The sequence below is a fragment of the Heterocephalus glaber genome, unplaced genomic scaffold (genome assembly GCF_053883595.1).
Source record: "Heterocephalus glaber isolate CG9 unplaced genomic scaffold, H.glaber_assembly_v1.0 deba00001497, whole genome shotgun sequence".
In the NCBI taxonomy this organism is placed as follows: Eukaryota; Metazoa; Chordata; class Mammalia; order Rodentia; family Bathyergidae; genus Heterocephalus; species Heterocephalus glaber.
The window spans coordinates 28,856,093-28,878,801 of NW_028258320.1; the positions used below are offsets into that span (position 1 = coordinate 28,856,093).

Sequence of the window (22,709 nt, forward strand, 5' to 3'; positions counted from 1 at the left end):
GCCTTTAGCATGTGGTTATTTTAAGTTCCCTTGTCTGAGAATTCTAACATCAGTGTCATTTCTGAAACTGGTATCTATACTGCTTTATCTCTAGACAGTGTTCTTTCTTACTCATATGTCTTGTAAATTTTGTTAAATTCTGGTGGTTATCCTGTGCTACAATAAAATTGCAGCAACTGAGGCAAACAGTATTTATTCCTGAAATGAATACTTCATTTGCCTTACTATTATTTTGATGATTTAAACCAATTTAGTTAGGAGTAGATTCAAACTTGAGCTTTGTTATTGTTGAATTTACTTTCTGTTATGGACTGTTTGTGTCCCTGTAAATTCATATGTTGAAATGTTGAAGCCCCTCTGTCCTTCCCATAGATTTTTTTTTAAATGGTACTAGGTACTGAACTCAGGGCCTTTGAATTGAGCTACATCCCCAGCCCTTTTTATTTTTATTTATTAAGTCACTAAGTTGCCCAGATGGGCTCCAATTTGTAATCTTCCTGCACCATCTTCCCAGATTGCAGGGTTTACAGGCTGCACCACCATGCCTAACTGAAAATAGGGCTTTCATGGAGGTAATAAGGTTAAAAGAGGTCATTAAAGATAGAGTCCTGATCTCATAGGACTGTCATCAGAGGAGACACTGGAGAGCTGCTCTCTCTTTCAGCATTATTAGAATACAGTGCGAAGGTGACCTACAAGCTAAGAAGAGTCCTCACCAGGAACTGATCTGGCAGCACCTTGATCTGAGTCTTCTACCCTTCAGAACTGTTGGAAATAAATTTCTGCTATTGAAATTGACCACTTTGTGGCATTTTGTTAGGGCAACCCAAAGTGACTCATACACCTCCAGTGCACCATGGATTTAAAATTCCTCTGGTTTCACCTCATGGTTAAGGTGGAGCTGACATGCCAGAGGATTTTTCTCAATACTTCTGTTTAACTCACTGCTTTATGTCTTTTCATACACACATGCCTTGGTGATAGTTTTCTCCTTGTTTGTACCCCTCCCCCTAGTGGGTGTAGATTACTATTGGTTTTTACCTGGTGATTGCCAGCTTAATGCTAGGTGGTAGGGTTTTTCTCTGTTGCTCTAGTCCAGCTTCGGTGTAAGGCAGGCCTGTGATCCTGAGTCTTGGAGAAAGGGGCTTATTCAGGATCCTTCCCTTCCTGTGGGAGTCAATTTTTGTTTTGTGTCTTTTATCAGGTCTTTTTTAATGAGAGTTTTAGGAGACCTTTGAAGTCAGGATCTAGTATAGTTTTATATTTCACTTCTACCCCTGAACCTCAGCCTCCTAGAGTTAGAGGATATTTTGTTTTTTAAACTGTTTTGCAATCACAGTGGATCTTCACCTGTACCTCAGGGATCACATGGTTTGCTGTCTTTACTTACCCCATTTGTTTCACAAGGGGAAACGGTCTTTTTTTCTTGGAAGTGGTATTTTCATTCCTCTTAGTACCTTTGAGGGTAACTTTCTGGATTTCTGTCTTGTCCCAGTGTTTTTCTTTAAAGCCTAGAAGAGAGGCCCCTAGAGAAGATGGTGCAAGTGTTTACAACACCTAGCTAGGAGTTGGTGCCCTCAGCCTGTCCTACACTTGACTTGTATTCATTTCTGTAAAATTTTAGCTGAATTGTTAACCTCCTTGTAAGGTGGTCCCATCTTTCCATGCTTTTCCACAGGTGAGCCAGTATTCCCATCTGCTTTTTCAGTAGTGTATATCTTTTCTTAGATTTTTTGCTTGTTGTCAAATTAATTTTTAATGAAATCAAGAAAAGATGTTGTGGATTATCTGGATTTTTTTTATCTTTTAGGTGGGAGCAGTACTCTTTGTAATTTTCTGTATCCTAGGTCCAAAGTGGAAGCCTGAAAAATTGTTTCTGATGCATTCTCTTTCTACCTTTAGATACTGCAACTACGTATTTGTTAAAATGCTTGATATTATGAAAAAAAAGTGCTGATACTACCCAGGGATTTCTAATGCTCTGTTCGGTTTTTCTTTTTAGAAACTCTTTGCTTCAATTTACATATTTGGTATTCACCTTAATATTCATTGCTGTTTAATGTTTGTCGCTCTTTTGTGATTGCTTGTTTGTTGGCTTTGTCCTACAATTAAAGTTTCAGATATTCTTTTCAGTTCTAGAATTTCCCTTTTTAGTCTCTATTTCTCTCCTAAAATGCCTCATGCCTTCAGCATTTTCTTTTTTTTTCTCGTAATTTCCTTAGTATATTCAGGATTTTCATTTCAATATCCTTGTTTCATTTGGTCACCTGTGTCTTACCTTTTAATTATTACATTTTCTCTTGATTATGCATCACATTTTCTTGATATTTTTAATATATCATAATTTTGTATTTAAGGCATTTTATTTAAAGAACATTGGTAAGTGAGGACTACTATATTTTTTGTTTTTTGTTTTTGGTACCAGGGATTGAACTTGGGTCCTTGCACTTGTGCAGCAGGCTGTGAAACCACTGAGCTACGTCCCTGGCCCTTGGACTACTATTTTTTTTTTTTCTTTCTTCATAGAGTACCTGCCTGTTTTAGTTACTTTCTCCTTGCTGGGACAAAATACCCAACACCTACAAGTTAAAGGAGGAAAGGTTTATTTTGGCTCAGTTTGTAGAGGTTTCAGTCTACTCAGCTGACTCCCAAGTGACGGCAGCACGGCAGAGGAGCAGTTCATAGCTTGACAGGTAGGAGGCAGCAAGACTTCCTTCTTTCCCTTATACTATCCAGACTACAAGCCTATTGGTTGGTACCAGCCATATCTGGGATGGGTCTTCCCTCTTCAGAAATCCTGTCCTCTGCAGCTGTGCTCAACCAATCAGTAGGCTAAGCCAGTATCACACACCCAGGATCCAGTATCACACATCCATGATCCAGTCACTCCCTAAAGCCCCACTTATGAGTGCATAAGGCTTTGTGGGGGACATCTAGATAAAAGCCATAACAATATACTTCCTCTGTTGTATAAGGGGCTGATAAGTATTTCCTCCCAGGGTTTAGCTGAACTGGTGCTGCACTGCAGTCTTAAGATTTAGTTCATCTGTTACTTGTTCAACTTTCTAAAATGCTTCCTTTTTAATCTTGACAGGTTTTGTTTGTTTGTTTGTTTTGTTTTTTGCCATACTGGGATTGAACTCAGGACCTTTGAGCTGGGTGTGGGTGAGGATTTAGCTTCAGTTTCAGATACTATTGTTTTACTTTGGATCTTGGAATTTGCTCACTCTAGAATGCCTGGGATTACCTTCCTCTGTCTCACAAACCTTAAAGGGTTATGTAGTAGAGTGAATAGTGTGGAAGACTTGCTGAACGAAACAGCTTATTTTTGTGTTGGGACTGTTAAAATCCCTAATTCATCCTTCCACACTGTTATCTACAGCTTGAGGAGCTTCTACTTGCCTGATAAAATCTATTTTTCTAATGGGAAACTCACCTCTATCTAGAACAGGTACTGGCCTCAATGTGGGGAAGTAGCTGTGGTTCTCTAAGAATACCCCATAATTTCACTGTGGAATTCAAATTGTTCATCTGTCATTCTTTGTTAGTCCTATAGGAAATGTCCTAACCACAGGAATACAGGCTTTGTTCTGAATCCCAATCTTCAGAAACAAAATCTCTCTTCTGTAATCTTTAGTTGCATTATATAATATTCTTGACATCCCCAAATGTTTTGACTGTTTACCAACTAATCTTATTCATGAGTATTAATATTTACCTTTCTTCTATTCTATGTTTAGGTCTTAAACTTTTTTTTTTTTTGGTACTGGGGATCGAACTCAGGTCCTTGTGCTTGCGCAGCAGGCGGTGATAGGTCTTAAACTTGATGCTCTCTTTCTTAAATTGAGACATTTTGCTTTGCTTTTGTTGATTAAATTCTACATTGTTGCCATAATTAAAAATCCCTGACATGTGTACAAAGAAATAGAAACTCAAATGGAATATTTTATCAAAATTCTAAATAAATTTATTTGAGCTGTATTCAGTTTTAGCTAGCATGATTTTTGTGAAATCTGGTTACATGAAAATTTAAGATTTAAATTTGGAAATGAGAATTTAGGGTTACAGGGCTAAAGCTTGTTAGTATTGGTATATACAAGATGAAGTTTGAAAAGATTCCCCCTGAATGGAGGCTTTATAAAAATGTACCTCCTTTCTACTACATGTTTGGTGTCTGATTTCAGCCCTCACTTTTCCTGGTGGCTGGATAATTCATGTACTTTTTATACAGCTGCACACATGATTCATCTGAATCAGGAAATTTTTTTAGTTGTTTTCTTATAACAGATAAGAGAGACTTAACATTACCTAGTAGAAAATTCATACGTAGCCACTGTTAGCACATATTTGTTTTCTGGTTATGAAAGTGGGATCCATTTGTGCTATAGCTTTAACTTGTTTCTTTTTTAACCAGAACTTAGCATCTCACAGAAAGTCTGTTACTGAGGAATTTCTACAAAAATTGGCACATATGTTGTATTTATTAGAAAGTCTGAGGGGGCCATCAGGGAGTAGTGGTCGGAGACAATAAAGCTGTGTGATTTACAGTTTGTGTTCTGATGCTTTGCATATATTAAGTACTAAAACATGTTGGTTGAATGTTAAAATTTCTGAAATAAAAACCCTTAAATTATGAAACTACTTCATATGGTCCTTCAGGAGCAAATCTATCTTGTGAAACAAAGTTCATTGTAATTAAAGCATTAAATGTCTAATTTCTGTCCCATAGGAATACTGCAACATCCAGATGGCACAGTGTTGAAACAGTTACAGCCACCTCCGAGGGGCCCCAGAGAGCTGGAATTTTATAATATGGTAAGTAAGGTAAGATTTGTTTTGTTGTATTCAGGGTGTTTTTCAGAGTTCTCTGGTGGTGACTCACAGTAAGAAATATATTTGACAGCATGTCCTAGTTCACGGTGTATAATGGAAACAAAAGCTTCATGACAGTGTTTATCTTTTACTATATGTGATGTAGCCTAGTATTTTCTGTTCTACTCATTTCTTAAAGAGTCTTATTCTGAGTCACCAAATTGATTTCAATCAATGGGTTGTGACCCACAATTTGAAAAACACTTAGCTGACAGTGTTTGTAATTCTCAGAAATGCTAAATTAAATAAGTGTTTTTACTGCAGAATTCCTTGGTATTAAATGTGCTAACTTGCATGGTGAATCTCCACAGGGGAAGGCATACTTAATATCTAATTAACCATGTGAGTGGGAATATTTTTATTTTAGTGTATTCACAATGTTGTGTGACTACCACCTGTATCTAATTCCAAAACATTTTCATTACTCAAAAGAAAATCTTTGGGCAAGAGATGTTTGGCGGTAAAGCCCTTGAGTTGCATGTTAGAGGCCTTGGATTCTGTCCGCAGCATTGTAGCACCAGGTTGAGAGGGGTGGGTGACAAAAACAAATTTATAGCCAGATGTAGTGGTACACACTTACAGTTCCAGCTCCTTGAGAGGCTGAAGCAGGAGGAAGGAATGCAAGTTTGAAGCTAGCCTTGGCAATTTAACAAGACCCTTTTTCAAAATAAAAATTAGAAAAAGGGCTGGGGATGTAGCTCAGTGAGAGAGTGCTTGTCCAGTATACATGAGGCCTTGGGTTCAATTCCCAGTATGGGAGGTGGTGGGAGAAGAAAACGTCTACCTTTTATCTGTAAGCCACGAAGCTGCCTTACTCTTCCTCAGCTGCTGTCAGTCACTGATCTGCACTCTTTGGACTGGCCTATTCACAGCAGTGTTACCGGGTTCTGAGGTTCTGGGGTCTTCTGCTCATTTTTGGTTGTTGTTGTTTTTGTACGGGGGATTGAACTTAGGTTCTTGCAGGGCAGGCGGCAGAACCACTGAGCTAAATCCCCGGGCCTTCTGCTCATTTTTTAATAGAGCTGTATTTTAAAAATTTAGGGCCAGGGATTTAGCTCAGTGGTTCCACTGCCACCTGCCTCCCAAGTGCAAGGTCCCAAGTTTAATCCCCGGTACCAAAAAAAATAAATATTTTTTAAAAATTTACATAACATTATTTACATATTCTAGGTACAACTCCTTATCAGATTATGATTTGCAAATATTTTCTGCCATTTTGCAGGTTGTCTTTTCACTTTCTGGATAGTGATCTTTGAAGTACAAACTTGAATTTTGATAAAGTCCAAATTATTTTTTCTTCTGTTGCTGTGCTTTTGATGTAATATCTAAGAAAGTAGTGTCTAATTCAAGTTCATTAATGTTTATACTTATTTTTTCTTTCAAGTGTTTTACAGCTTTAGCTGTTACTTTTTGATCTTTTATCTATTTTTGTGAAGGGACGAGGAAGGTATCCAGTGTCATCCTTTTGCATATTGATGGATATCCAGTCACCACAACACTTATTTGTTGAAGTGACTGTACTTTCTGCATTGAATTGTTTTAGTGGATTTGTCAAAAGTCTATACATGTAAGAGAAATGTTTAAAGGAACTGTTCAGCATTGCAAGTTAGGAAGGGTGAATTTGAAATTGAGAGGCAGTAAATTGATTACTGGTTCAGAATGGCTTAAAGGCTGTGAATTTCATTGATCAAAATGTCTGCCCATACTTTATTTATTTTTTCTTTTTTGGCACTGGGGATCGAACTCGGGACCTTGCACTTTCGAGGCAGGCGCCAGAACCACTGAGCTGAATCCCTGGCCCTGTCCATACTTTATTGATTACTGTAACTATGTAATAAATCTTGGGGAATATGAATCCACCAGCTTTGTTCTTTGTGAAAATTGTCTTAGCTATTTTGGTTTTTTTTTTGTATTTCAGTTTGCATTTTAGGATCAGCTTGTCAGTTTCTACCAAAAGCCTGTTGGAATTTTTTTTAATGAACTCCTGTAGATCAGGGTGAAAAGTTTTGACATTATGTTTTTATCCTTTATTCTTTTAATATTATGTATTATGCTGACTGATTTTATGAGATGCACCAGCTTTTTATCCTGGAAATAAATTATACTTGGTCAAGGTGTATCCATTTTTCTAGAACAGTGGATTTGGTTTGTTAGTATTTTGTTAAGGCATTCATAAGGGATATTGATCTGCACTTTTCTTAAGGTGTTGTATGTGATTTTTTTAAAGCTTATATCTAACTTGTAAACTGAGTTTGAAACAGCAGATAATACTAGAGTAACGTGAAAACTCTTTATTGGTATGGTGGTACACTATAAACCACTCTGCTAGTTACCAATTTATTGCCCTTTAGTTCCAAATTCTCGGCTTGTTAACTCTGACAGTAAGCTTAATTTCTTTAAACATTTCTCCTTTATTGTGAGGATAATGTTAAACATTCTTGGTACAGAGCATTGGAGAGACATTGTAAGAGGAAGGGGCTTTCTGCTGTCTCATTGGTCAGCAGTGCAGGTGACTGGTTCCTTGCCACAGGCATATGTCTGGAAATACAGATCCTCAGAAACCTCAGAGCCCTATCCTAGCCTGGTGATCATCATCTTATGGCCTTTCCAACATGAAGCGCCTCCTCTATAAACTGGTACCCTGACTCCTTCACATTCATTTCCTGTTTATGTTTGTCTCCTGTTGCCACTGTAAGATGGGTATTAGGCCTCCTGCCTACTGTGATACCCCAACTCCCCATGTGTGCCCACATGCCGAGCCATTGGCTATCCTACTTGTACAGTTGCTTTGTGCATGTTCAATTGTGACCAGCTCTGGGTTGGATAACCAAGTGAACTTTTCTGCCAGCCAGTAGGCTTCAATTATGCCTTCTCCATTGAGGTCTGCTGAGGAAACAGGCTCACTCCCCAGATTTGTCCTTCCCAAGATACTCTCTCATCCACTGTAGGTACCTTAGGGAATTAATTCTCTTTACATCTTCTAATTACTCTTTTATTAGTGCTTAATAATTCTTTATATTAAATGTCCATTGCTTAAATCATTGTGTGGTTTCTTGCCCGTTATGGCCCTTGGACTGATGCATATTCTCCTAAGAGAAAAGTTATCTCTTCATATGCAGTTGTACAATTTATGGATTGCCTCTTATGCATTCCAGAACACTTTATAATTTTTCAGTACTCTATAATTTAAACTTGTCGTGGTGTATAAAAATGTACTTAAGTAGAAAACTCAAATACTTTTTAAAGTGTTGTGCTTAAACTACATTTATGCTATAAAGGTGATATTTATTAATAAATGTTTAGGCATTGCATTAATCTAAGATGTAATCTTCCAAGCTAATACTTATGGTTCCTGAACACATAATCAATGAAATTTATTACTGTCTATGTGTTAGTTTGTCCCAGTTTCTGTGGGGTATATTGTATGGCTTTAAAATTAGTTGGTATGTTTGATTTCTCCTGTGTATTATTTTAGTTTGTGAGTCTATAATTAAATTATACTCATTCACTGTTTCCTTTTGGATTATAGATTTTGTTTTTGTATTGTACTTGGACTGAGTACTATATATGTGAAAGCATGGTGATAATTTTTTCCATTGGAAGTTCTTTCATCATTCCTATATTAAATATCTTGCCAGTGTCTTTTACCTCATGGAAGTGCCACCTAACAGAAAAAGACATCATAAATTTAATCAATTGTACTGAAAGGGATGGGTTGGGTATATTCATTTGCCAGGGCTCCCAAAACAAAGTAGCACACATTGGTTGGCTTAACCACTGAAATTTATTTTTTCACAGTTCTAGTGGTTAGAATATGTCAGGATGTTGTTAGGGTTGGTTTCTTTTTTTTTTTGGTACTGGGGATTGAACTCGGGTCCTTGCGCTTGCGCAGCAGTTGGTGAAACCACTGAGCTAAATCCCCGGCAAGGGTTGGTTTCTTTTGAGAGCATCTCTCCTTGGCTTGTAGATAGCTATTTTCTCTCTTCTCATGGTCTTCTCTCTATTTGTACTTATGTCCTAATCTCTTACTCTTTTTTTTTTCCTTCTTTTTTTTTTTTTGGTACTGGGGATTGAACTCAGGACCTTGTGCTTGGGAGGCAGGCAGCGGGACCACTGAACTAAATCCCAGGCCCCTAATCTCTTATTCTTAAAGATCATCAGCATATCAGATTATGGCTCTGATAAACTCATTTAATCTTCATTACCTCTTTAAAGACTTATCTCCAGCTAGGTGTGGTGGCATACTCTTGGAAGCCAAGGCCGGAAGATGGCAAGTTTGAGCCTAACTTGGGCAATTTAATAATTTAGAGAAAGCCTGTCTCAAAAAAAAAAAAAAAAAATTAAAGGGCTAGGGATGTAGTTCAAGGGAAAGGCCCTGGGTTCAGTCCCCAATTCTAGAAAACAACTACAAAACGCAGCTATCTCCAAATATATAATTCAGCCCTTAACAGTGGGTTGTATTCCTAAAAAGTGAAGGTTTGTTTTCTTTCTTGTTGTGGTTAGTGTTGGTTGTGATGCTGGAACATAGCCTTACACAGATTCATGTGGAAAGTGCCATGATACTAGATCATAGGCTTTATGTAGAATTATACAGACTGATGTTCTAATTTTAATTCCACCATTTAGATGTCTGATTGTGGACCATGAGTGATTTTCTCCAAGGTTTATAATCCCATGGAAATGTTTATAAGTTCTAGTGAGATTTAGATGGCATGTTGTGATCCTTAGATAATGATGCTACATTCTCATTTTGCTTAGTACACAGCATTTTTCAGGGCTGTTTTTGTGTAGAGACTTTTTTTCCTTGACTTTTCCTTTCATATTTGAAACTTAGTTTCTGAGAAAATAAAATTTTAACTATAGTATAGATGTCCTAGGATGATTGTTGTAATGAGATTTTTACCTGTTTAGGAATGCTTATGAGTAATTTTGCAGTTTAGACTTGTTAAAGCCCAGAACTCACTTCGCTCCATTAAATAGTTTAAGAATAATCTATTTACTTGTCAGCCCAGAATATATTAGCAAACTTAATAACCGTTAAATTTTATATGGAATTAGAATTTTGAAGATACATAGGATGTAGACCAGTAGGTTAGAAATTGTATTATGTCTGGGATATGATGTCATGTGCTTGGGTACTGGGTGTTTTTTCCTAGTGTTAGACCTTTGTGTAATGAGAGTAGGTGGGTTTATGTATGTTTGGGCAGCCATACATTGGATATTCTTTTGAACAGACCTGATTTAAAGTGTTCTGTGCTTTTCTTTTGTTAAGTGTACTCGCACATGTTGTACTAAATGTACATGTTGTCATTTGTAAAATGTAATTACATTCTATATAAAGTATATTCTATATCCAGGCATTTAGAGAAGCTAATATGTTACCAGATGTGTTAGCTTTCTATTACTATTACCTGAGATAGTCTATTAGTAAAGAGAAGAAAATTTACTTTGGCTTACAGTTTTAGAGGATCCAATCCATGTTTAGTTGGTTCTGTTTCTTTGGCCCTGTGGTAAACTAGCATATTAATGGTGGAAGCAGGTGGTAGAATGAAATTGCTCAGCCTTGGCCAAAAAGCAAAACTAAAGAAAGAGACCAGGGTAAACAGCCCTTTTGAAGGGTAGGCCTTCCGGCCTCCAGCCAGGTCCCACCTCCCAAAGGTTTTACCAGCTCCCAGTGTTGGCAAATGAGAGACCAAACCTCTAACTATGGGCCTTTGGGGTCACATTCAAGATCCAAACTGTAGCATCAGGTATCCCCAGTTTCCTCACATGTTAGAAAGGCAGTATAGAGCGTATAATGGGTTAGAGTTCAGACAGTTGAGTCTCTGTGTTCCAGTTAGTTTCATCACTTAATCTTTCTGTGACTTTTAGGGATTTACTGTTAGAACCTTAGTTTCTTCATAGTACCAGATAATAACATTTACTGAATATGCCAAGGCCTGTTCTAATCATTACTTCATAACCAGTGATTTTTGAACTTTTGTGATCTTACTGCTTCATCATTAAAAAAACTAAATAAGTGATAATTAGAATAAAAATTACAAGTTTTTTCAAATATTTCCTTTCTCAACATCTTTTTCATGAAAATAAATATTTTTAACAGTTTAGAAGGTAGGTTTTCAGATATTTGGGGGGGATGTTTCTATCAAAAATATATATATATTTTACCATCACAAATTATATATAAGATCTTACAGGTTGCTTTTTTTCCTTTAATAACATACCACGTCTGTACTTAGAGTTGTGCTTCATTTACTTTAATAGTTCATAATATTGCAGTGGATGAATTAACTGTATAAATGGATGTTAAAATTTTTTCAGAATTATTGTCATTAAAACAATGTAGCAGTGATAGTAAGCATTTTTATGTATATATAAGTTTTATAGGTTGGATTAGCATGTGAAATTGAACATTCTAAATGTTGGTAGGTACTCCTGAATTGCTCTTTAGTTTATATTACAATAGGTTCTAAGTGTATTATAGAGTACAGTTAATACTGAATATCATCTTTTCCCATTTTTATTAAATCTAATAGGTAAAAATACTATCTCATCTGTAATTATGAATTTTCTTTTATCCTTTTTCTCTTGAATTTTTTTTTTTCTTTTTTTTTTGAATTTTCTTTTTCTTGTTCAGATAAACAAACTATTAATGTAAGGAGAATTGATGTTTTTTACTGTATTGAGTGTTTTTTTCCATAGCATTTATCTCTATTCTGTATTTTATTTAACACTTTTGTAACACTGTGCCAGGTACTGGTGTAAATTCTTCACCAATATTAATTATTTAATCCTCACAACAGTCTATGGGCTCAATTTTGTTGTTAGCCCATTGTTATGGTTTGGGTCTAGATGTCCTTTCAAAGCCTCATGTGGTCATAGGTGGCTTTTTCAGAAGTGGCTGCATCTGGAGTGTGTGATGCTGGGATTAGGGTCGTGTGATTACTAAATAGTGCACGGATTGGTTTGGCACCACCCTAATCCTGGTAGTCTGGATAAGATAAAAGGGGCAGAAAGACACTGTTATGGTTCCCTTATTGCTTTTTCTACCTTGTGGCTTCCATAAACTATTCTCCTCTGTGAAGCCCCTATGCCAAGCCATGCTGTTGTGGAGCCAACTGATTATAAAGTGAAACCTCCACAAACTGTGAGATAAATAAACCTTTTAACTTTTAACTTTGGGTGTTGGGTATTTTATCTCAGCAATGAGAGAAAGTTAACTAAGACTTCCATTTTACAGATGTGCTCATTAAGGCATAATTAGTTCAAATAATTGTAGCAAAATCATATAAACAGTGAATGGTAACTCTAGGATTTGAAAGATAGGCTGACATTAGAATTGCTGGGTTTTTTTTTTTTTTTTTTTTCCGGTACGGGGGATCGAACTCGGGTCCTTGTGCTTGTGAAGCAGGGACCAGAACCACTGAGCTAAATCCCTGGCCCTAGAATTGCTGGTTTTTACTGTTACATACTGCTTTCTTTCCCATTGTGCTCAGGATTGGACCCAGGGCCTTGCACATGCAAAGCAAGTACTGTCCACTAACCTACATCCTCTGCCTATAATGTCTCCTTTTTGAAAAAAGTGTTTTATATTTACTTTTAAAGGTCATATACATAATTTTTTGGATTTGTCCTTATTGCCTTATTTTTTGTTTTCATAGTTTACAATATTTTTAAATTACTCTTTATAATGATTTCTAATATATAAAAATAAAATAGATATTTGTGTATTCCTGAATTTGTATTAAATTGTATGTATCTGAAAGACTTTAGGCCTTTCTTTTTTTTGGTGCCAGGGATCAAACTCTGGACCTTGCGCTTTTGAGGCAGGCGGCAGAACCACTGAGCTAAATCCCCAGCCCCTTTAGGCCTTTATAGACAGTTAATATCTTTTGTGATTCTAAATTTTTGGCTATTTTGAGTCCATATTCTTTTATTAAGAATCTCTTAATTTAATGCTGAATAGAAGCAATCGTGGTGTCACTTAACTCATTTCCTGTAATTCTTTATAACATTTCTCTATTAAAATATGACCAGCAGGGCTAGGGATTTGGCTCAGTGGTTCCCCTGCCTGCTTCTGCAAGCGCAAGGACCTGAGTTCGATCCCTGGTACCAAAAAAAAAAAATATGACCAGCAGAGTGTGGTGGGGCACACCTGTAATCCCAGCACTTGGAAGGCTGAGGTAGGAAGATTGCCATGAGTTTGAGGCTAGCCTGGGCCACATAGTGAATTGAAGGCCAGCCTAAAGTGCATGGTGAGACCCTGTCTCAAAAAGAAAAACTAATTTTGTGGTAGATATTTTTTCTCAGTTTAAGGAAATTGTCCTCTCTATGAGTCAAGATTCTGTTAAGAAACAAATATTGCACTCTGGCAATTTAATAAAGAGATTGTTTACAAAAGTATGGTCAGGCCTTGAGACAACATGCAAGAGATAGTTATACCATCAGTTTTAGTTTTCTGTTACTGTAACATACTTGAGTTAATTGGCTTATAAAGAGAAGAGGTTCATGTTGGCTAACAGTTTCAGAGGGTGCAGCCCACAGGCAGTTGGCCCCATTAATTTTGGGCAGTGTGATGAGGCAGTAGTAGCTCATGGGAGTTTGTGATGAAGGGTACAGAAAAAGAAAGTGAGAAAAAGACCAGCCTCCTATAATCCCTTTTAGGAGACCCACAATGAGCTAAGACCTCCCACTAGGCTCTAACTCTTCCCAATTGTGCCAAGCTAGAGACCAAGCCTTTAACACATGGGCCCTTCAGTGACACTTAAGATTCAAACTGTAGCATTCTGCCTTTAGCCTCCAAAGGTTCATGTTCATCTTAGAGTGCAAAGTGCATTCAATTCATCTCTAAGAGTCTGCGAAGTCTTTTAACTGTTTCAGCACTGCTTGAAAGTCCATGTTCAAATCTCCTCTGAGACTCACAAGAAACTATTAACTGTGAGACACTGTAAAAATAAAAACCTACAAACTTCTAAGATACAATAGCACAGGATAAATAATCATATTCCAAAAGAGATGAATAGGAAAACAGACAAAAGGATCAGATCAAAGCAAGACTAAAACCTAGTAGGGCAAACATGAAATCCTACTGCTTCTTGTCCTGGGGCACACTGTGGCAGGGAGTGGGCACCCAATCTAGACAGCCTTGCCTTTGTGGCCTCACTTACTACAAATCTGACCAAAAATGGCCACTAATACCCATGCTGCCGCCTGAGCGCTTTGCCTTGAAATATCCGCTGCAAGATAAATGGGTTTATTACCATTAGTATTAGTCTCCAACAAAGTCCAAGGGCGTTAATATAACGCAGTCTTCTTCTGCTTCTTTTTTTTTTTCTTCCTTTGGGCAATGATGTAACAAGGGTGACCTCTAGTCCAATTCCCAAGAGAGTCTTCATTACTCTCTGTAACCTCATCAGCAAAGCCTTTACTATTCGCATTTCTGTCAGCATTCTGGTCTTCTGAGCTTCTGCCAGAACCTCCTATTAAGTCCTGTTAAAACATTCTTGTTTAGTTTTTCTAGTTGCTCCTTCAGTCTTTTCCATACTCCTTCCATTAACCAATTCCAAAGATGCTTCCATATTGCTTCAGTTATGATCATAACAACAACTCCACCTCTCACTACCAAGTTTCTGTGTTAGTCAGCTTTCCATTACTATAACAGTACTTGAGAGAATTTAAAAGGAAAGGTTTATTTTAGCTTGTAATTGGAGGTTTCAGTCCATGGTCAGTTGAGTGTTAATTTTGGGCCTATGATGAAGCACCATGTCATAGCAGGAGTATGTGGCAGAGAAGACCTGTTCACCTCATGACCAGGTACAGAAAATGAAAGAAAGGGAGACCCCTCTACCAAACTCCCCTCCCAAGGCATACCCCCAAGGATGTGGGACTTCTCACTTAGTCCTGCCTAAGGGTTCTGCCACCTCCCAACAGCACCAGCCTGGAGCCCAAGCTTTTAACACATGGGCCTAGGAATGCATTGGAGATCTAAACTATTAACAGCATCTGTAGGCCTGAAGGGCCAAGGAGTACATAGTTACTGGGACCCCTCAGGGAAGGCAAGTTTATGACAAGATAAAACCTGGTAAGGAGGTCACTAGAGAAGTGAATGGCTAACCTCAACTCTTCTCCTGCTCTTTGTTCTCTTTCTGGTGCCTCCCAGCTGCAAAAGGGCATGGGGCCCTGGATGCAGTTGATTCAGGCCAATCTCATTGGAGGTGTGTGGCCATGGCTGGGGGGCAGGGGCAGGAAAATACACAGAATCTTTTTTATTTTTCTTTTAAGAAACAATTTAAAACACAAATGGGTATTTAATGTTTTTTAGCTATCTTTTCTGTATTTATTGAAATGATTGTGTGAGTTTTCATTAATTTGTTAATGTGGAAACTTATAATTTCTATACTGTTATCATCTTTTATTTCCAAAATAAAAACTATTTGAACATATGTTTGTGTTTTTAGATTTTGCTTACTCAGTGCTTAAAATTTTTTTCCATCTGTGAGCATAAATGAGGTTGAACTATTGTTTTCTTCATATAGTATCCATATCTAGTTTTGATATAAAGTGTCTTTGGGTTCATAAAATGAGTTAAAGAGCTTATCCTTATTTATTTTGTTGAATAATTTGTATCAGATAAGAGTACTGGTCCTTGAAGGCTCAATAGGACCTAAGCTATTAGAACTTAAGAGGAAAATTGAAGAAGCACAAATTGCATGAAATAAAAAGAGGTTGAGATGAATTTAAACGTGGACAGTAAGTTCCCTCTCTCTGTGGGTTGTGGCAGGAAGTTAATTGAACCTCCTTCGGTCAGAATTTATTTTTATGTTTGTGGACAAGAATTATTTTACATTTGGCATCAGTTATCTCCAGCTTACATGGTTATAAAATAATTCAAGGATAGTGAAAGAATAGAATTAGATACTAAGAAGAATAGGCTCTAAGTAATATGTAGTTTTCATTGGAGATACATAGCAATCTTTTTTGCTTATTCCACATTTACTTCCAGTTGGAATGCCTACCAGATAAATTATGATTCATTATTATTGTGCTTTATTTGAGAAATGTGTAGGGCAGTTTTAAAGCATTATAAAACATTAACAAGTGTTATATTTCTCTTTGATTCAGGTTTATGCTGCTGATTGTAGTGATGGTGTTCTTCTAGAGCTACGAAAATATTTGCCAAAATATTATGGTATCTGGTCACCTCCCACTGCACCAAATGGTAATATTTTCTTAAAAATACATCTTGTGGTTTTAATTCATGATATTGGCTTTCTAAAAGGCATTATTAAAAAGTAAACTCAACATATAATATGAGAACATGGGATATATATTTTTCTTTCTAATCCCTCTCTAATAACTAAACTTATTAATAATTTCTTTTTTAATCATTTTATTAAATGGCATATATGAGTGACTGATCTCATTATTGAATAAAAGTATATCTAGTACTTAGTGTATGCATTTAATGTTCTTTCCTAGTTTATTGCATTTTCTTTTCCTATTATGAGTAATAATAAAGATACTAAAACTATTTTCTGTAAATAATTTCTGTGTGTCTCCTATTCTACTTCTTTATCCCCTACCTCCGGTCTTTAAATTGTAATCTTTTGAAAAACACTGGGAAGTTTCATAGATGACAAAATGATGTAATTTATTTTCTTTTTTTTCTTTTTTTTGTATTGGGGATCGAACTCAGGACCTTGAGCTTGCAAGGCAGGTGGTGGAACCACTGAGCTAAATCCCTGGCCCAAAATAATGTATTTTAAAGGAAATTTTTTTCCTTTAACATTGGTTAATACTTGAAGTAGTATATGCCTCTTGAAAGCTTTTTGCCAGAGTGGTCAGAACTTAAATGAGCAGCCTGCCTACCTATTGACAAAAGGTGAATGGTGAAGGAAGGGTTTTCAAACTTGAATGGGTTTATGAGTAAGCTATAGTGTTATTAAAGCACAAATTTTTGCAGAGCTGTGTTAGAGTTTAGTGATGTTACGTTAAATAAAAGCCTCATGTTTTTCTGATGTAGACTAAATCTCATTTTGAGAGTAGAACGAGAGTGGACTCCAGTTTGTGCCAATTTCATTAATAGGGAATCATGATATCTCTCTGTGCGAACCTTTGTAGTAAGTTGATGGTTGCTTTGGGTATTTAGGATTCTGTATTTTCTCTAGAAAAAAAGAAAGCTAAGACTCTGTTAACTTCAGATTTAGTATCTCTTATCCAAAATTCTGGGGACCAGAAGTGTTTCAGGTTCAGGATTTTTTTCAGATGTTGGAATATTTGCTCTACATAATAAGATATTGTACTCATAGAAGTCAGATGTAATCATAAAATTCATTTATGTTTTATATGCACGTTATAGCATGAAGGTAATTTTTTACAGTATTTTTAATGCCCCTGGGTTTGACTCTGATCTGACCCATGAGGTCAGGTGTGGGATTTTCCACTTATAGTGTGTCATGTGGGTGCTCAAAAAGTTTCAGATTTTGGAGCATTTTGGATTTCAGATTTTTGGACTAAGCATGCTTAATCTATATTACTTCCTTTCATTTAAACGTCTTTCAGTTTCAAATGTGTGCATATATCTATGATTCAGAGCAGCATATTGCTTTGAAATTAACTTCACAAGTGAAATACTTAGCTTTTACCTTTAGTATTTACATGTTTTGCTAACCTCACTAACTCAGTCATCTTTTTGAGCTTAATACTGTATAAATTTGCATATGTTCTACATTCTGTATGTTATGAAAATATCTTGTGAACTGTCTTTTGGTTGAATATATCTAGAAATACTGGTGATGAGCCGAGGAAAAGAGAGAAAGGAGGAAAAAATTTAAGCAAGAGGCAAATAAAGGACAGGGGTCTAGTAATACCAACAGTTGTCTCAGGATTTTCTGTTCTTTTTTTTTTTTTTGTACCAGGGATCGAACTTGGGACCTTGTGCTTGCGAGGCAGGCAGTGGAGCTCCTGAGCTAAATCCTTGCCCCATTTTCTGACCTTTCTTTATTTTCTCTGGAAGAAGAGGGACAAAATTGTACCAGATTGTTTAGGTTTGATTTTGCTAGAGGTATCACAGGATCATCTTTTTGTTCTTACCCTTTTGATTGTAAATGAAATAAATATAAGATGGCAAACCTATACACATGTTTAGGTCACAGGACCATGAAACCTAATTTTTTATTAAATTTTAGTAGAATTCTGTGGTTTGCTTTACTATATTTTACACAGTGTGAAATACATTATTTCCTTTTTTCTTTTTTTAGCCATCTTAGGTTCTCAAGAGTTTTACAAAACTATAAACCAAAATAGTAAAATGTTGAAAGTAGTACAATAAAGCCAACTTGCTCAATGAAGTTATTATGTAACAATTTGAAGCATAAGAATGTGTTTACCAATAGTGATTTTTCTTTTTTTATGACAGCTTAATTGAGATATAATTTACATACCATAAAACACACCTATTATAAAGCATGCAGCTCAGTGGTTTTTAGTATATTCAGAGTTGTACAGTAGTCACCATTATCTAATTTTTGAATATGACCAGTAGGTTTAATATTAACATTTTTAGCACTTATCTTTGAAAATGTATATAATAAATCTTGTTTATATGCATGTATAAACATATTTGAGCCCAGTACACATAATGTCAGGAACCTTTAGAGACTGTTATTTGGAAGCATAGAAAAGTATAACATCAAGTAGATTTGAACAAGTTGAGAGGTATCAAATACAGTATAATCTGTGCCCTTGTGGGTAGGTTTCTGGATCTTGCTACTAGTCAAGTTTTAAGAAGCAGGTACTGGAACAAACTGGCACTTACGTCTCTTCCTACTCTTTCCCTTTACCCATTTAGTGGGCTCACATCTCGACTTCAACTTTTTTTCTCAGAAATGGCTGGTAGGTACAAAAAACAAGATTTTCTCTCTTTTGCATTTAGCTTCATTAATAGGGCATTTGCTGCCCATCTGGCCTTTCCAGTTTTGTTAGGAGGTTTAGAAATGAAGACAGTAGCAAATACTACTAGTAGATTTTACAGACAGAGAGGTCAAAAAAACTTACTGAAACTTGAAAGCTACATTTTCATAATTTATAGAATCATTAATATTCATTAGGATCTAAATAAGTTATCTTGCAATTTTTTAAATGCCCTCCCCCTTGTCTTACTTTGAAAAGGATGACTAGTTATTTCATCTTTACTCTGTCTGTTCATTGTTTTTGTTTTCCTTCTGTAGTCTGAGTATTTCTATTTTTCTACCTTTGATTCTGGGGAATTTTCTGTCTTTCATTAAGTATCCAAGACTATTCTAAACATAGAAAATTTGCTGTAGAAATATTTTTGTACCTTATATATTAGGAAACAAATATAAGCCTTATATTTAATTTAAGATAACCATATATAATTATATAGAAAAGTTTTCTTCATTCAGAGTAACCTTGTATAGTTTTATACTATTACCAACATCATGAAAGTATATAAACATTTTGAGCATGTTAACAATGTTGTTGGTAAAGTCAATGAGAAATCTTACTTGATAGTCTTATAACAGCATAAGGTGTTGTATTTTGGAATATAGTATCTGGTAGTTATTTTTGTGATCTTTATCTCAAAAAAATCTTTTTAAAAAATCATAGAAATTATATGCATAGTTTTAAAATGAATTAATGGATAAGTGTTAGAATATTGACCATAACCTCTTTAACTACACTTTTAATTATGACTTCTTGAAATACCAATTATTTATGAAGAGCTAATGTCCTTTTTATTATGCAAATACCGACCAGCACTAAGCTTTAGGGACTACCTGGATATGGGCTTTACAAATGCCAGGCCTTGGGTTTCTGAAAGACTGGCTTTGTAAGTTGTTTTAAGGAGAGTTTCCATAGTTTAAAAAAGTAAATCTAGTTAGTTGTGCTATCTTTATTATTTATACACACATGCTTATATATGTAAAAATAGCCCTTTTTAATATTCACACTGCTGTATTTGTAAACTACATTTTTGGGGGTTTTTGGGGGGTTTTTTTGATACTGGGGATCAAACTCGGGACCTTGCGCTTGTGAGGCAGGCGCGGGAACCACTGAGCTAAATCCCCAGCCCTGTAAACTACATCTTAAGACATAATCATTGATAGGTCTCCCACCACCTCAGCAGTTATTATGTATAGTAGCTGCCCTCTTTTTATCATGTCTTGCCCCCTCCCCTGTGTGACTTCATGCCAAGATGATTGCTCCCACCAAAGAATAAACCCTTCTTCCCAGTATGCCCCTGTTCCCCCCTAGAGAGTAGCCTAATACTCGCTCACCTCCTGCCACCTAGTGACATCATGGGCTCCTCCATTCCCTAGTCACTACCTCACTCAACCCCCCCTCAGCCCCTACAAACCCCACCCCAGTCTCTATAAAAGACTCTCCCTGCCCCACCCATATTGCTTTTGTCTCTCCTTTGTTCAGAGACAGCCTGGCAGATCTATTCCCCTAATAAAGGCTTGTTGTGGCCTGGTCTGATCTTGGTCTTCGGCCCTTTTACCTGACAATCATATTGTATTTTTCAAGTATCATAGTAATGTAGTCTTAATTTATATTCTTGACCTTAGTCACAGTGAACCTAAACTATTAGAAGTGGAACATATTTATCTTTTTAATCCATCAGGTTTCTTTTGAATGTACTTTAGAACACATTTTCTTTTTGTCATTGTCATTTTTCATTATTAATATAGCTTTTAAAACTCATTTATTGCAATAATCCGTACCATCTATTATCTAATCTTTCAGAATTAAAAAATAGAGAAACAGCTGAAACTTTGAGGAAGTATGAAATAGTAATCTTGGGATAGAAAGATGAGTTGACTTGGAAAATACAGTATGATAGTTGAGCAATTATAAGGCCTGCCTGAGATTGGTAATCAGATTGAGTATGTTTTGTAGTCAGGATACATATTTTTTGATTTGAGATAAAAAAATATCTAATTAATAGATATTTTTGTTAATGTTTAACTGCAGACTAAGGCTTGCTATTAGCCTTAGAATTGGAGAATATCCATTATCAAATGCCTGAGTTGTGACTGTCTTTTTATTTTGTGGTTATTAAGTTATCTTACCTGAGGGCTAGGGATTTAGCTCAGTGGTACTGTACTTTCCTGGCAAGTGCAAGGTCCTAAGTTTGATTTCCAGAGCTGGGGGGAAAAAAGTTATCTTACTTGGAAAAGTAGACTCTAGAGAATCATCTTACAGTCACATTTTAGTATTTACCAATGGTGTGTGTGTTCAGCATTCATGTATACTTAACGGATAATAAATGTTCATTGAGTACCAGATTCATGCCAGGGATTATACTAAATAAAATGCTATTTCTACTCTTAAAAAGCAACTCTATGAAGGCACGGTTTTTATCTGTTTTGTTTACCTATATATTTCAGAGGAGTGTCTTATATAGTAATGTACTGAATGTATACAATTTTATTTTGGAAGGAGTAGATTGTTTTAACCTTCATTTATGAAACTAGTGCTGACACTATATTAAGCACTTTGCAATGCAGTGTCTCATTTAGTCTTCATGTTAACCCTACAGCAGATTCTGTAATTATCTCTATTTTACATATAACTGAGGCATATAGAAATGCTTCTGAGGTTGCTAGCTAACAAATGATAGAGCTGACATCTGAACTTTTTTTCTGTTTCCAAATCAGTTGCTTTAAACTTATCATTTTGGTTCAGATTCTTTGGGTGTAAGTTATAGTAAAAGACTTGTGCTTGATTAAACAAAAAGGAAGACTTTATTACTCTAAGGATACAGGAGTGTCTTATGAAAGCCAAGGGCTATGCACTTGAGCCCAACCAAGATGGGACCAGAACTAGAAACCAGAACCTGCCAGAGACCAGGGATATAGCTTTCTGCATATTTTATTAACCTTTCCTCTTCTCTGCCTTCCTGTGCTAGCCCCACCAAAGGAATCTTACTTTTCATGAAGGGCTTTACATGTTAGGGCATATGTTAGTGACCCAGACCCAGGTCACCATCATGTTATCTTTGAGTCTCAGTTCCAAATTGGTAAGACTGGCTAAGTTTGTATTGGATTCCAGCTTCAGTGACTATGACCAAGGCGGGTTGGATTTCAAAATACAGTGGACCCTTGACTTATGAACTCAGTTCATTCCTGAGGGCTGGATGTAACTCAAGTTGGTCAAGGCTTAGACTCCTCTACACAGCCTTCAAAGTCAGTCTCTCTCTCTCTCTCTGTCTCTCTCCTGTGTATAGGCAGATCTCAGTTTCCTTAGAGAGACATTGGCCCAGGATTTCTCCAGTAACCCTTTAACGGTTAAATCTGTTTCAGACCATCTGGAAGTACAAGTGGCCAGCATTCGGGTTGTAACTCAAGACTTTGGTCGTAAGTTAAAACCAAAATTCTGGCCATAACCCAAGTTTGTATGTCAGACTGGTCTTAACTCGAGGGTCCATAACAGTAACTCTAAAGGGAAAACTTCTAAGGGTCTGTGGATAGCTCTTGCACTGGGTAGACACAATGTACACAGTGACATTCTTTTTAATCAAGTGTTTTGTTTTGGTTTTTTGAAATGAGGCCTCACTGTATAGTTCAAGCTGCCTTGAACTCACTGTGTAACCCAGGCCGACCTTGAACTAAGGGCAATCCTGCCTCACCCTCCCAAGTGCTGGGATTATAGGTGTGTACCACCACGCCCAGCCTAATCAAGTGTTTTTAAAAACAACTTTGTCTATGACTCAAAGCACATTTTTAGATTGAAGCTCAATGTTGTAAGATTGAGACCAACCCTACAACAGTACTCAATTTTGTATTTTCTCTCTTCAAGGAACTTTTGGTTAC

At 36.4% G+C, this 22,709-nt stretch overlaps 1 protein-coding gene across 1 annotated transcript in view; it reads left to right on the top strand.

Moving 5' to 3' along the window:
- Ipmk (inositol polyphosphate multikinase) overlaps positions 1-22,709 on the top strand; it is a 59,714-nt gene that overhangs the window by 12,696 nt on the left and 24,309 nt on the right. Inside the window, exons 2-3 of the mRNA XM_004858308.3 lie at positions 4,730-4,815; positions 15,994-16,090. Coding sequence (XP_004858365.2) covers positions 4,730-4,815; positions 15,994-16,090 — 183 coding nt within the window. The remainder of the gene's footprint in view (positions 1-4,729; positions 4,816-15,993; positions 16,091-22,709) is intronic.